Source organism: Triturus cristatus, chromosome 4_1 (genome assembly GCF_964204655.1).
Source record: "Triturus cristatus chromosome 4_1, aTriCri1.1, whole genome shotgun sequence".
NCBI classification, from domain to species: Eukaryota; Metazoa; Chordata; class Amphibia; order Caudata; family Salamandridae; genus Triturus; species Triturus cristatus.
This window is the reverse complement of record NC_140585.1, coordinates 882,261,614-882,276,142: the sequence shown is the minus strand read 5'-3', so window position 1 is coordinate 882,276,142 and position 14,529 is coordinate 882,261,614. Positions and strand designations below refer to the sequence as shown.

Genomic DNA, 14,529 nt, shown 5'->3' with positions numbered 1-14,529 from the left:
ATCCTCCAGGCAGAAGCAAAAGCCACGAGAAAGACGACCTTAAGAGTTAAGAATTTCAAGTCAAACGACTCCAAAGGCTCAAAAGGAGTCGACTGCAGAGCACGCAGAATCAGCGGAAGATCCCAAGGAGGAGAAGACAGAACAGGACGGGGACGCTGAAAAGCCAGAGATTTCAAAAGTCTGGACACCAAGGGCGTTACAGAGAGCAAAGGAAGCGCATGAAAGGCCCGAAGGCAGCCCACTGTGCACAAAGAGTAGAGATGGCCAAACCGAAATCAAAACCCTCATGCAAAAAATCAAGAATGCGTGCAGGATCCAAGTCAGACACAGACAAACCGTGCCGAACGCACCAAGCAGCAAAGTTGTCCCAGTGTTTAGCATAGGAACGCAAAGTAGATGGACGCCTGGACCGCTGAATAACATCAGCAACCACAACAGAACACCCACCCCGATCAGGAAGTCCCGCTCAAGAGCCAAGCCCGCAGACCCAAGGACCGGAACACCGGAAGAGGAAGCGGAGGCCCCACCAGAGGAAAAGGATCGAAGGGCAACAACCATCCCATGCCCACCGCCAACTCCAAAAATAGAGGAAACCACGGGCGGCGACGCCAACCCGGTACAATAAGAAGAACAAGGGCCCCCTCCCTCTTGATCTTCTGTAACACAGCGGGGATCCGGGGAACAGGAGGGAATGCATACAACAGGCCCTGCGGCCACAGGAAGGACAGAGCATCTATCCGCCATGCCTCCGGACATGGCATAATCGTGCAAAAACAACAGAGTTGCGCATTGGACCGGGATGCAAACAGGTCCACAATCGGAGACCCAAACCTCCTCCGCAAAGCCCGGAACATCAGGCGTGTCAGGGACAAGGACCCCATGGACGGAAAGACCCTGCTCAGGCAGTCCGCAACCACATTCTCCCGACCAGGAAAGTAAACAGCCGACAGTGACTCCAGGTGCAACTCTGCCCACGAACAAATCTGGTAACTGAGGGAACTGAGGGAAGGAACCCGGCAACCCCCCTGATGATTGAGATACGCCATGACCACCTGATTGTCCGTCCTGACCTGAACATGGTGACCCAAGAGAAGGTCCGAGAATGCCAACAGACCCAACTGGACAGACTTCAGCTCCCTGTAGTTCGAGGAACAAGACATCACATTCGGAGCCCAAACATCCTGAGTCGAATAGTCACCCAGAGTAGCACCCTAGCCCAAGAGGCTGGCATCGGTAGTGAGGACCTGAGAAGGAACCACCAGAAAAGGACAACCCCGGGAGAGATGAACCACGTCCAACCAACACCCCAGGGCCTCCCAAACCCCCACTGACACAGGAATCAAGAGAGCGAGATTCCGAGAACAGGGATCCCAATGCAACAAAATGTGGGATACCACGGGATACATGTGCAGGCGAGCCCAAGGAACCACGGACAAGGAAGCGGACATGAGACTCTGAACCCTCAACCAAAGTCGCGGAGGCTGGGAAGGACCTGACAGCAGGGACTGAACAGCAGACAGCAGGGGTTCCATCCGTCTTAATTTTTTAGATTAATTCTGATATTTTGGATGTCCTGATGTGGGATTTGCTGTCTATTTCTTATTTACCAATCATCAAATAAAAAGCCTATACTTGTCTTGCTGTCATTTTGAGGTGAGATAATAGTTTTTACCTTTCGAGTCTTAGTTTTGGAATATATAAATTTAGAAATGAAATATTCTTTTGGATTTTTTAAAGAATTTGTCAATATGATCTTTGAACATAGTACAGTGATTAATTTGTCTATTTGAAGAAACATATATAAATAGGGTACTATAAAAATATGTAAAAGAACGCCAACAAATAAATTTGTTTTTAGGGCATCTTATGTACATAATGACTCCATTTTTGTATCTTTATATAATTGTATAATCTAAAACAAAAAACTTTTTTAACGTTTGTAAATATGTGTACGTCCGTCAGTTTTAATGAGTGTTATAAAAATGTCTTTTCTATTCTGTTACAGCCCTGAAGAAGTTCCGTTAAAATTTGTCTTTAAAGGAACGAAACGCGTTGGCTGTTGTTGTGTTTTTATCAGCTATGAAATAAAAGTCAAACAAAGAAACAGAAAAACACTTTGGACTCTCTATTCTATGTTCAGTGCACCTCCATTTGTTGTGAATAAATTGTCAGAGATTCTCTTCTGAGGCACCACTAGGTGAATGGTGCTGGAGTTATTGTGCACTAACAGCCAGATAAGGCAGCAGCATTATTAAAAGTGAGGTGCTACTATTTAAGTCCATCACCTTTGGTTGTTTTTGAAATCATTACCGTTTATGTTTCTGCCTTCTCGCACTGCGAGAAAGCAGTGGGGCAACGCCCCCACGCCCCAATGGGGGAGTCGCCACGGAAGCTGAATGAAAAAAACAAAACGATAATAACTTATTCAGCTTGCAGTTGAAGGGGCGGGCGGGGCTGGGCTACCCACACCTCACAGGGAGTGGTGGTGGCTGCACTAAAAGTGTACACGTGATGCTCTGGCCAGCCGTTTCGCGCTGGCCAAAGCGTCATGCACACTGTGAATGTTCTCCACCGCCTGGGTGAAGAACATGCCCAGCCTGCCAGTCCCTGTCTCAGCGTGAACCACTGCGCTCAGACCAATCACAACACTGCTAAAGCTGTGTTGTGATTGGCTAGGGGATTCTGGGAGGCTGTGTGCTTCTCTTCCAGGTTCCAGGATACTCCAGAGAGGACAGAGTAGAGGCGGTAGTCAGCGGTATGAAGGTAAGTGGTATTTTTTTTATTCCCCCCGTTGGTCCCCGTGCTCCACACCCCCTTTTGGGTAGCAGCCGCTATAGCTGTACACTGAGAAGACTGGTAAAGGTTCAGAGTATTGCATTCAATCTCATAAAGCACTTTTTAGGTCTCGCATACCAGACAGCAAAGGCTGTCTGCTGGCAAAAGACCAATTGTCAGCTTAATGTGGGCTTACAGCCTGCCCATTACTTACCATTGGTTGACTTTACTGTAACTCTCATTTATTAACTTGTGATGGCTTTACTTCCTCTTCCTGTGTTTATCCCACCTGTACGCATTACTTGTGCCCTTGTACTGCTTGCTTTTTAAACACTACTTTTTTCATTTGGGTTAAGCACTCCATGAGAGCTCATGATTTTTCCAGCTGTCTCTCTTAAGTATGTCTCTCCCCTGGCAGCATGCTTCATTGCACTCTGTAACCCATGTGCTTCTCTCATACCTCCTCCATATTTCTCTCTTTTTCCAGTTGACGTTTCCGACAACCCCTGCCCACTGTGTTGCTTCCATCCCCTGTAATGTTGTAACTGTACCTTAAAAGCAGGGTGCCAGGACCCTAGTGACAATGTAAGCAAGCAAAGAACAGGATATGGGTACCGGCAGTGGGAAGGAGTCACGGGGGAAGAATCAGAGAGAATCAGGGATGCAGATGTAGCTGTCCTAGATTAAGGCATTAAGTATTTCAAATAAATAGCAGTACATTATAACTGCCTCTCAGTGTCGTCTATTCTATCCATGAGAGGCGATCTGGGGACAAGGGTGGGCGTCACATGACTACTGTAACTACTGCCGGGAGGAACGTGACTGCGGGAGCCCACCCTGTTCTACTCCTCACCTGCCTAGTGTCACATGGCTGCTTGCAATCAGTTTACCTCATCGCAGATTTCCTGTGTCTTCGTGCAGAGTGCAGCACCATGAGACTGCGAGTGCGTACCTCGCTCTGCCCTCAGCAAGTTTCTCGCACCAGTGGGAGCCCACCCCAGTCAGGTGCTGTTCCTATTTTGACTACAGCCTCGAACCACAGCATTTCCCCATAGCTCCTGCGGTAAGCTGGGCACATTTTTTCTTGCTCGATTGTAGCAGTTTCCAGCTTCAATTCTACATGCATTTGTCTGCTTCCCTCGGCAGCCATCTTGAAATCAGGCGGGTCAAGGAATGAGCTTTGAAAAAACAGCGGCGGTCATTTTAAAGTCAGGCACCATTGCTCATCATCATTACCTCACTATCTATAGTGCTCACAAAGCCTTCTGACGCCTGTTTTATGCATACACAAAGTGGAGGATTCATTTACTTCATTCATATCTCCTATTCTCAGAGCAACTGCCTTTATCACACACAACTTCTGAGCTGATGTTTCCTCACTTCCCGAACAAAACAGCTAACCACAACCAGCCACTGGAACCGCTGCCTCTCACTTCTGGAAGTGTCATGGGGCTTCGCTGGCAAGAATGGCTAGCTGACTTTGAAGACTTCATGACAGGGTCACAAGTCACAGACCCAAATCAGCAACTCATCGCCCTGCTCAAACTCATAGGCAAAGATGTAGGACAGATCATCAAAGAATTAGCGGCGGATGCGTCCGCATCATATCAAGATGTCCGCGAGGCACTCAATAGAAAGTTTCTCCACAAACGCAATATTGACTACGAACGTTACACTTTCAACTTAGCCTCTCAAAAAAAGGATGAATCTATGGGGGAGTTCATCATACATCTCAGACATCTTTTCCGCTACTGTAAATATGACATCTTCACGACTGGAGATGCTCTTCGCCTGCGGATCATAGAGGAATGTCAACCGGAATCGCTACGTCAACGCCTCTTAAAGAAGATCTACTCTCTGGAAGAAATAGAAGAGCTGGCCAGAATCAATGATCAAGCTGAAGAACACACAAAAAAACTGGTAGTGGGAAAAGTAGAAAAAAGACAACAGACTTTCCAACTCCAAACTTGACGCATGGAACACCGCTCACCTGAACGCCAACAGCATCCCAGACCTGCAGATCATCATCACAGGCCAAAAACATAGTGGAAATAGGTGAGAACAACAGCTGGAATGGTATTGTTTTGGAAAGAATATCTGCACTTAGGTTTGTGTCCTGTTATGGGTCAACGAAGTTGGTGTTGCGGAAAAGACAATCGCTTTGGAAAAGTGTGCAGAGCAGCTCAGAAATCTGTCAGAGAATCACAAACATGACATCACGCGAAGGCACTCCATGACAGGGGTGAACGATCCACCAGCTCGTCTCAATTAAGCATACAGTTACATGCTACTTTACGATCTCACCCTTCCATGTCTTGCGGGTCGAGATCTCTCTCTCCAGCTTCCCAAGACAGTGAGGAATATGTCTGCATAATACCTGATCCTGACAAATTAAAGAAATATCCAAGACTCCCTATACAAATGGGAAACCATCCAACAAAGTTCATACTAGACCGCGGAGCATCACTTAACTACACCTGTGGCACAGAATACAACAAAATGAATCCAAAACCCAGGCTACAGAAAGCTGCTGTTCGAGTATACACCCTGATGTCCAAAGAATCACTGATGTTTGGGACAATTTCACACATACCTCACTAACAAAGACAGATCAGTCCAAGCTCAAATCCATGTCATTGACGGACCTGAAGCAGCAGATTGTCTTCTCAGCCTACTCACGGCAGAACGCCTGAAGCTGGTATAAATACTATTTAGAATGGAGGATGAACTAGACATCATAAGCACGGTCCCAAAACTGTTCACAGGACTTGGAAAAATGGCTCACTTTCAGGTTTGTTTACACATCAACGCCAGTAGCTCAACATCACTGAAAAGTTCAATTCCACCCACAAAAAGAAGTGGTAAATGAACTACAGGACCTTCTTAGGGCAGACATCATTGAGAGATAATCGAGGCCAATCCCCTCGGTGTGTTTCCAGTGGTTGTAGTGCCTAAACATGTGTCAGAAGGCAAGGTGCGCTTATGTGTTGATATGATAGCACCGAACACTGCAATTGAACGTGAAAGACACCAGGGGACTCACATCAGTGATATGATCATGTTACCCAATGGGGGAAAATAAATCTCAAAATTAAACCTCAACAAGGGCTATCATCAGCTTGAACTACACAAGAGGTCTCGCTATATTACCACATTTTCTACTCACCAAGTCCTCTTCAGGTATAAACGACTTCGCTTCGGTGTTTCATCCACAGCAAAATATTTTCAAGAGGCAGTGCACAGAGTCATTTGCCACATTCCTAACGCACTTAGTTACAGAAATGATATTCTTATCTTTGGTGCCACCATCAAGGACAATAAGAAAGTACTGGATCGAGTGTGTCACACGCTTTTAGAACCAATTTGACACTCAACGGAGACAAATGTGAATTCCACAAATCCACACTAAAGTTCTATGGACACATCTTCTCCAATGAAGGTATTAGGCTTGATCCTGACAAGGTCTCCACTCTAAATGACACCCCTTGCCCACGTGATATCAGTGATGTCCGCTCATTCCTAGAATGGCCAGCAACCTTGCCCGGTATATCAAGGACTATGCCACCATAAGTTATCATTAGCATGCACTTACAAAGCAAGGCCAACCCTTTCAGTGGTCTGAAAGGTGCAATCATGCATTCAGACAAATCAAAGACTCCATAGGGGCTGCCATCAATCTTGCCTATTTCAAACCTCGCAAGAAGACAGAACTCACAGTGGATGCCAGTCCTGTGGGACTAGGAGCTATCCTAGCCTAGTTTAACACAGACGGTGACTACTGGCATGTAGTAGCATACGGTAGTCGCAGCCTAACCGACACCGGAAAAGCACAGTTGCAGCCAGAGAAGGAAAGCCTGGCAGTCTTCTGATCCTGTGAGAATTTTCCCATCTTCATTTACGGGAAACACTTCACACTTATTACGGACCATCAAGCTCTCATCACCAAGTTTGGAAACCCCCAAGCGAAAATGCAACCCAGAATTGAGTGATGGGGCATCTGTCTTCAAGAATACACATATATACAATTGCCTTCAAGCCGGGAAAGGAAGCCAATCCAGCAGACTACATATCCAGACATTCTAGAATGTCCTCAAGGACAAAACACTCACTGGCTGAAGAATACATCAATCTCGTAATTGACCAAGCAAGACCACCCGCTGTCCTACTGGAGTCCATCATCTAAGCCACTGCAGAGGATGTAACTCTCCAAGATGTAGCCCATAGCCTCCGAACAAATTCGTGTAGGCACTTAGATGATCATCAGAGTGCTCACAAGATTGACATCCGAGAACTGGCCTCCTTCCACCAAATCAAAGAAGAGCTGTCAAGCACCGCCAATGGTTTGTTGATCAGATATAAAAGAATTGTCATACCTAGGAAACTGCATCAAGGAGTAGTCAACCTGGCACACAAAGGGCACAGGGGCGTAGTGGCTATGAAAAGGGCACTACGGGAGCACGTCTGGTTTCCTTTCCTCATGGTTGAAACCACTGTTGACAACTGTCCTCAGTGTTAGCTAGTCGGTCGAGAAGAGCCACCCCGCAACTAAATGTTGGAACTGCCAGACGGTGTATGGCATTATGTAGCTGTTGACTTCTTTGGCCCTCTGTAGTCCGGAAAATACATCATCGTCATAATGGATGAATATTCGAGATTCCCAATTGCTCAGCAAGTGTCATCCACAAAGGCAGCCAGTGACATCCCAATACTGGATAAAACGTTCAAGCGTGGGGAATTCCTAAAGTAGTTAAAACAGACAATAGTCCTCCATTCAGTCGGCATAATTTTGCTGAATTTGCCAAACACCTTAACTTCAAGCTCAAAAAGATCACTCCCATGTGGCCTCACGCCAATAGGATGGCAGAGACATTCATGGCCACACTAAAGAAAACTATCCAACAAGCAGAATTAACAAGGCGAGATGTCCAGATGGCTCTAAATGAGGTGGTGCGGGCCTATCGGACCACACCTCACAACACTACTGGAAAATGCTTGGCCACTCTAATGTTGGGTCGAACTGTGAGCACGAGAATTTCCACCTGCGAAAACACAGCCAACTGTGCCCACAGAACTCCAGGGTATGAAGAACTGACGAAGATAGACTGAAACAAGAAAGCCAAATTGAAGGAATACGCAGACACTCGAGGATAGGAAAGAATGTCTACTATCCAGGATGGAGACTGGGTATTCATTAGAGAAGAGCAAAGGAAGAATTCAGAGTGCCCATACTATACACACCCACTTCAAGTTACAAATATAAAGTGACCATGGTCACTGTGGCCTCTGAAAATAAGAAAGTGACACAAATGATTGCTCATTTCAAGAATTATAATCTCAGAACCACAGAAGCAGCGGACATCTCAGAAGATGCTGTTTTTGACACTCATCATGAGCCAACCAGCAGTCAAAGACCTAGTGTCCTTCTTGCTTTTCTGAAATCTATGTAATCAAGTCCCTTGCGTCGGCCACAGCAAGCATGCCCCAGACCTACTTGTCTCATTGAAGAAATCTAGAGACTTCCAACAACATGAGGTTCAGTGATTAAGTGGGGGGAGATGTAATGTTGTGACTGTACCTTAACACCAGGGTGCTAGGACCCTGGTGGCAATGTAAGCAGGCAAAGAACAGGAGATGGGGACTGGAAGTGGGGAGGAGTCGCAGAGGCGGGGGTTGAATCAAAGAGATACAGGGATGCAGAGGTAGCTGCCCAAGCTCAAGGCATTAGGTATATCAAATAAATAGAAATACATTATAACTGCCTCTCAGTGTTGTCTATTCTGTCCATGAGAGGCGATCCGACATCCCCCACCCTGTGTTGCTTCCATCCTCATCCATGCTCTACATTTTGCTCTCCACCAGCCACACCATCCATGTTGTGTCTCCCTCCCGCACACTGTATTGGTTCACCCACCTGTGTCCTTTGTAATGCTTTGTGATGCTTCCCTCACCCTCTATGTTGTTATCCCCCACCAAGGCTTAAAAAAAAAAGTATTTTGCACTACTAATTTTTTTCATGTACGGATTCCACTCTGTAAGTAAAATAAAAGGGATGCTCTTGCCTACAAAATGACTTTCCCACCAGTTAATAATGTATTTTATTTTTGTTTGATTTTCTTTAGCCAATGCTGCACAGCATTGAAGATGCTGTACAGTATGCCTAAAAACCATTGGCAAAGCCAATGAGTCCCAAACGTGAGACCTATTGGCGTCAACAGTGCTTGTTTCTAATTAGAGCTGGCTAAGGGGTTCTAGTGACTGGTTGTCAAGCCTGGATTATCACCTTTTAGATAAAGTACTTTCCTATTTGGAGGCATTAACCTGCTCTCTGGTGCAACATCAGTTTTCATGCGACCAAGATCATTTCACAGCTATTGCATTAATTTACAATAACCCCACCCCTACACAGTGTTACCATTCCAGTTCCAGCGCTGCTATTCTTCAGGACACAGATTTAAAGTATGTCACCTACAAAGCTAGAGTGGCTGTTGAGGGCAGATTAGTGAATATAAATCAATGATTTGGATACACTGACTACATGATTAGAAATATTTACATTCCAAGCACTACCTTTGATTTTGTCTTTATAGACATCTTAGACCATCTATTTAAATTCAAGACATCAGGTTAGAGGTAGATAACTTCAATGTGCCATTCATGTGCGATTCTAGCCTAAGTAATATTTAAATTACACTCATAGAGACGTATGTACCCCATAATATTGTGTCTTCTATTCCACTATTTACTACAACCACTCCAGAGCACCATCTAAAATGTGGCAGAAACTACCCTATTCTTAGAAACTGTGGATATTGCCATATCTGAACATGCTGAACCAAGGTTGACCATGTTCCTGTGGATAAGTTTCAAAGGAATTCCAGGGTCATGTATGCCTTTGCGATTGGTTCGCAGGGCATGCATGTGCTGTGAAGGCTGCCGTTGCTGCAGCAGCTCCCTTCACAGTCCTTAAGGTTTGTGAGGACTGGAGGTGCATGCTTAAAGTGACCACTTAAACTTATTTTTTTGGACGGAGAAAATAACTGCCCAAAAAAGGAGTTTTTTTTTCTCTGTATAAAAACAAATATATGCATTTACAGCAATAATAATAATAATGATGATGAGGATAATGACGATGATAATAATAATGTTAATATGCACTTCTAAGCACCAGTTTAAAGGCCTCCGAGCAGACAAAAAGCAGAGCTGTAGAGCCGGAAAAGGCTCAGAGTAGGAAAGAGACTATTAATCAAAGTCAATAATAGGGCCTCAAAAGAGTACAAAGATGATAAAGCCTGAAAGAAGTAAGTCAAGCCCAGGTGTTAGGGTGGACCAGTCTTAGGCATCTGACCAATGGACTAAAGAACATGTTGTTCGTGCAATTACAGTGAGGATGGCATTATTCAGATGCCATGGTGAAAATGTGGGCCTTTAAGGATTTTCTGACTTTCAAGTGATCCAGTTCCAGTCTGAAGTCGGTAGGCAAGGAGATCCAGAGGTAGGTACCTGGATGGAGCAGGATTTGGCAGTCAAAAGACCCAGTCATGTAGGAAGTTTTCTGGCTACATGTGAGGGCCATTCTGAATTTTGCCTACCCATGTCCGCCAAGCTTCACATGGTGGACATGGGCAGGAAAAATGAATGATTGCCTCCCTAAACTCAATAGGCAGGATGTGCGTCATTGTGACCTAGAGACTACTTTGTGGACAGGCCACTTAGCAGAAGTGAAACCAACCTGGCTTTTGCAGGTGTAAACAAAGTGCTTCCCCTTACTGTAACTAGTGTGGGGGAACTGTGAGATTAGCGAGGCAGAAGAGCCACCAATTTATAGTTCCCATTATGACCAACTATAAATATAGGGCCCGATTCATAGAACTAACTTAAGACAAAATCCTAAACTTACTACCATGTTGGTATTCACAGAAGGCACTTACTCATTTTGGTATTCACAGAAGACACTTACTCACTTCGGTATTCACAGAAGTTAGGAGTCCTAACTTTAGGACTCCTAAATGCCTTCTGTGAATACCGAAACTCTTAAAATTAGGATTTTTCTCAGTTTAGGAGTCCTAAAGTTATGACTCCTAACTTTAGGACTCCTAAACTGAGAAAAATCCTAATTTTAAGAGTTTCGGTATTCACAGAAGGCATTTAGGAGTCCTAAAGTTAGGACTCCTAACTTCTGTGAATACCGAAATGAGTAAGTGCCTTCTGTGAATACCAAAATGAGTAAGTTACTTCTGTGAATACCAAAATGGTAGTAAGTTTAGGATTTTGTCTTAAGTTAGTTCTATGAATCGGGCCCATGGTCTTTAGTAACTGTATACTCGGTATCATGTTATCATTTGGTCTTCAATTTAACTCAGTTGTTCATAACCAAATGTTTGGCTTCTGTAACACCAATTCAAGATTAGGTATCAGCAATCAAATAATTTTGGGCTTCATATATATGGCACACCATCACCAATCTTCTAATCATTAGTAAAATAATTGAGGAAGCCATCACCATTCAATTAAAAGATCATATCAGCAATAATAACCTCTTACAGGGCAACCAATCTGGCTTCAGGTACTGCTGCAGCCCATACTACATACAGCCCATACTGCTACCCTTCAGATAGTTGGTGATTCCCTTTTGATTATCAACAAGTATGACTCTTGCCTCGTGGTCCTATTTGACCTCGTTGCAGCCTTCGACATAGTCGGCCACCATGCATTAATTCACATGCTTCAGACAGGTAGGGGCTTCTCTGACATGGTCCTTCAATGATTCAATTTGTACCTCACTAAATGCCACCAGTTTGCCCAGATCCTCAATATCCCAGAATTTACCAATTTCCTGCAGAACGCTCCATGGCCTTATCCTCTTCCCCATCATCTTCAACAACTTCTTGAAACCACTTGGACCCCTACTTGCCAATAAGAGCAAGAAATCCAATCAATACATTGATGAACAATAACTATACCTAAAAATCTCCACCATTTATGACATACTGTGAGTTAAAACCTACTCCAATCTCATTAAAAATTGATTGTCCAGAGTCTTCCTAAAACTTGTCCTGACCATGACAGAATTTCTTGTGTTCCTTATTAGTAACAATCACAAATTCAAGCTGTCTGTCTGAAATGAGCTTGAACGGATTCATCCAGCAGCTGACACTGAATGTATTATCAATTGATTTCAACCTTCACGCTGACCTTTGCTTCAATGAAAATATTAGCAAGAAAATATAGACAGGATCGTACAAACTCTCCCTGCTGAAGAAAGTGAATCCCTTCCTCCCTGAACTGACTTCAGAAAGTTAGTTCAAGCTGAAGTCTTCTTGCACTTTGACATAGGCGACGCCCTGCTCTGCTGTCTCTCTGACACCACAATGTTTTCCTTGTAAATAATTTTACATGCTATACCTTGTCTTGAAAGATATAAAGACGACTGAGTATGTACTATGGTCCTGATTACGATGGCAGGCTGTCGGTGTCAGTCCCTCTGCCATCGTAACAGGGATCTCCGTCTGCCAAATTACAATGGCTTCTGGACGGGTGGCGGTCGGAAACACCGACTGCCACGGTCCCGACAGGTGATCTTTATCTGGCTGCCTGTCGGACCTTCCTGTAGTCCCAGAATGGCGACAGGGTCTGTCAGGCACCGCCGTAGGGTTTAGAATATCTCTTTCCGCTGGTCGTTCTGCAGTGGTCAAACCGTAGCAAAAGGGCAGGCGGAAACGGATTTGGGGGACAATAGTGGGCCTCCCTAACTCCAGGGACATAGGCCCTTTGGGGCACCTATGGTGCCCCTCCTACATATCCCTACACCATGTGGTAGGACCTGCATGGTGCCTGCCATATAGTGCAGGGATATGTGTGGGGTGTCTGTTTTGTCTTGTGGCGGCTGCTGCAGAGCGCAGCACTTGGGACAATACAAAACATGGGCAATGAGACCGCCACGGTGACGGTCGCATCCTAATTTGCCCTGTGGGACCACTGACTTGTAGGCGGGTGGTCCCAAATATGATTGGATGGCGGACAAACAAAAGTCCATCCGCCATTCTAATGACCCACTGTCTTCAAAAGCCTAAAGTCAATTGAGTGTACAGGGGTGTGGAATATAAGAACATTTCGATGTAAGGAGAAGATCCTAGAGCCCCCCTACTTACCAAGAGAAAAACCCCTGGTTCGCATGGACGGCCACCGCGAAACCAGGAACACCTATGTAAAAATGAAAGAATGCGCTAAGCAGAGTAGACACCAGCAACAAATAACAAGGGACTATTATGTTTCTGGACAGGTGGGCAGGGCCCCAAAAGGCAAGAACCAATCCGATGGCTGAAAGTAGGAGAAAAGGACGCTGCAGAGTGTCAAGGAGGCATTATGAGGGAAGCTGAAAAGCCTTAAGAAGAAGGAGTACCCAGCCGACCCACAGGTGAACCCCCCCGATGTAGAGGAGCCAGCTAACGACGCCACCAACCTTGATGGAACCCTGGAGACCTGGAGCAAGGAGTGGTGGATGCCACCAGAGGAGGCTGATGAGCCACCACAACTCAGGATTGTTGCAGCGTAGTGGGTAACGAGGGAAGGGCATGGGATTGTTGGGGGGAGGTCACGGTGAAGGCGTTTTATTTGTGTTGCACACTGGGTTTTCAAACGCGTCAGTGCCACATAGCATGACAGAGCTTGAAACCTACACTTTTTACTTAAACCACCAAAGAGCCTTAATTACCAGCCAGTAAGTGAAGGGTCCTCTTCAGACTGGACCGGTTACTCGAACTAGGTGACAATAACCGGGTGGGAGTGCACCTGTTTACTGAGGGGCAAACCGGATAGGGAAAAAGACGCATATGAGAGTCGTAGAAGGAAGGACAGGAGCCCTAATTAAATAAAGCTTTGTGTAAGGAAAGGGAATGAATTCCTGGGTCACCTGGGTGCAGTGCATTAAGGGATGAGTTCCTCGAGAACACTCTAGGTCCATGTTATTTTGTACCACCTAGTATTACTTTTCCCATCATTTGATCACGAAAAAGGGTGTGGTGATGGTATAAGAAATATTAACCTCAAAATTCCACCTGTATACTTACTGTTGTTTTTTTCTCACTGCTCCTGGCGGAGCCATCCTGAAGTTGGACACCTAAAGAAAAAGAAAGACAACCAAACATCAGTTATACCATACCATAAAATCACAAAAAAGAGACCAGGGAATGAGCCTTCTCTGACTCCCCTTCCAATGTATTAAACTCACAAAAAAGAGAGCAGGACTGTAAAAAACAGGACCAAGGGTGTTAACCTAGATTGAATTATGAGGTTCCTGTCCCGTATTTTATCTATAGGTCATAGCTGAAACGAGAAACAAAGAGATACGGAAAATCAAAGAATTTCTTAATACAGCCCTCACCCACTATGCAGTGGCATGCTTCATCACAGGGGCGCTGCAGGTGCAGACCAACACACTCGACAGAGCGCTGTTTCTTTGCGTGTATGTGTATATATATATTCACTGAAAAAACCATAGGTTTCAGGGGTGTTATAGTTAGCTGGACTTTTCACTTGTACCAAACCATTGAAATTCCTCCGTTATAGTTAGTTCAGCTAACTATAACTCGCGCGCCCGCAATGCACTGCTGATGACGTCACATATTACATCACTCATGACATCACTGATGACATCTCAAATGACATCACTGATGACATCACTGATGACATCATCCAGTGAATGTGTGTTATTCTGAAAATTAAATATGTTTTATATATGTATATCTCAAGGTTGAT

At 45.0% G+C, this 14,529-nt stretch overlaps 1 protein-coding gene across 2 annotated transcripts in view; it reads right to left on the bottom strand.

Annotated features, from left to right (window-relative positions):
* The window catches only part of LOC146855704 (endogenous retrovirus group 3 member 1 Env polyprotein-like), a 264,638-nt gene that overhangs the window by 66,652 nt on the left and 183,457 nt on the right, over positions 1-14,529 (bottom strand). For both annotated transcript variants that reach the window (XR_014981370.1, XM_085653600.1), the window contains one exon: positions 13,842-13,891. Coding sequence is in view for 1 of the 2 variants with exons in the window: in XM_085653600.1 (XP_085509726.1) it covers positions 13,842-13,891 (50 nt within the window). In the remaining variant the exon portion in view is untranslated. The remainder of the gene's footprint in view (positions 1-13,841; positions 13,892-14,529) is intronic.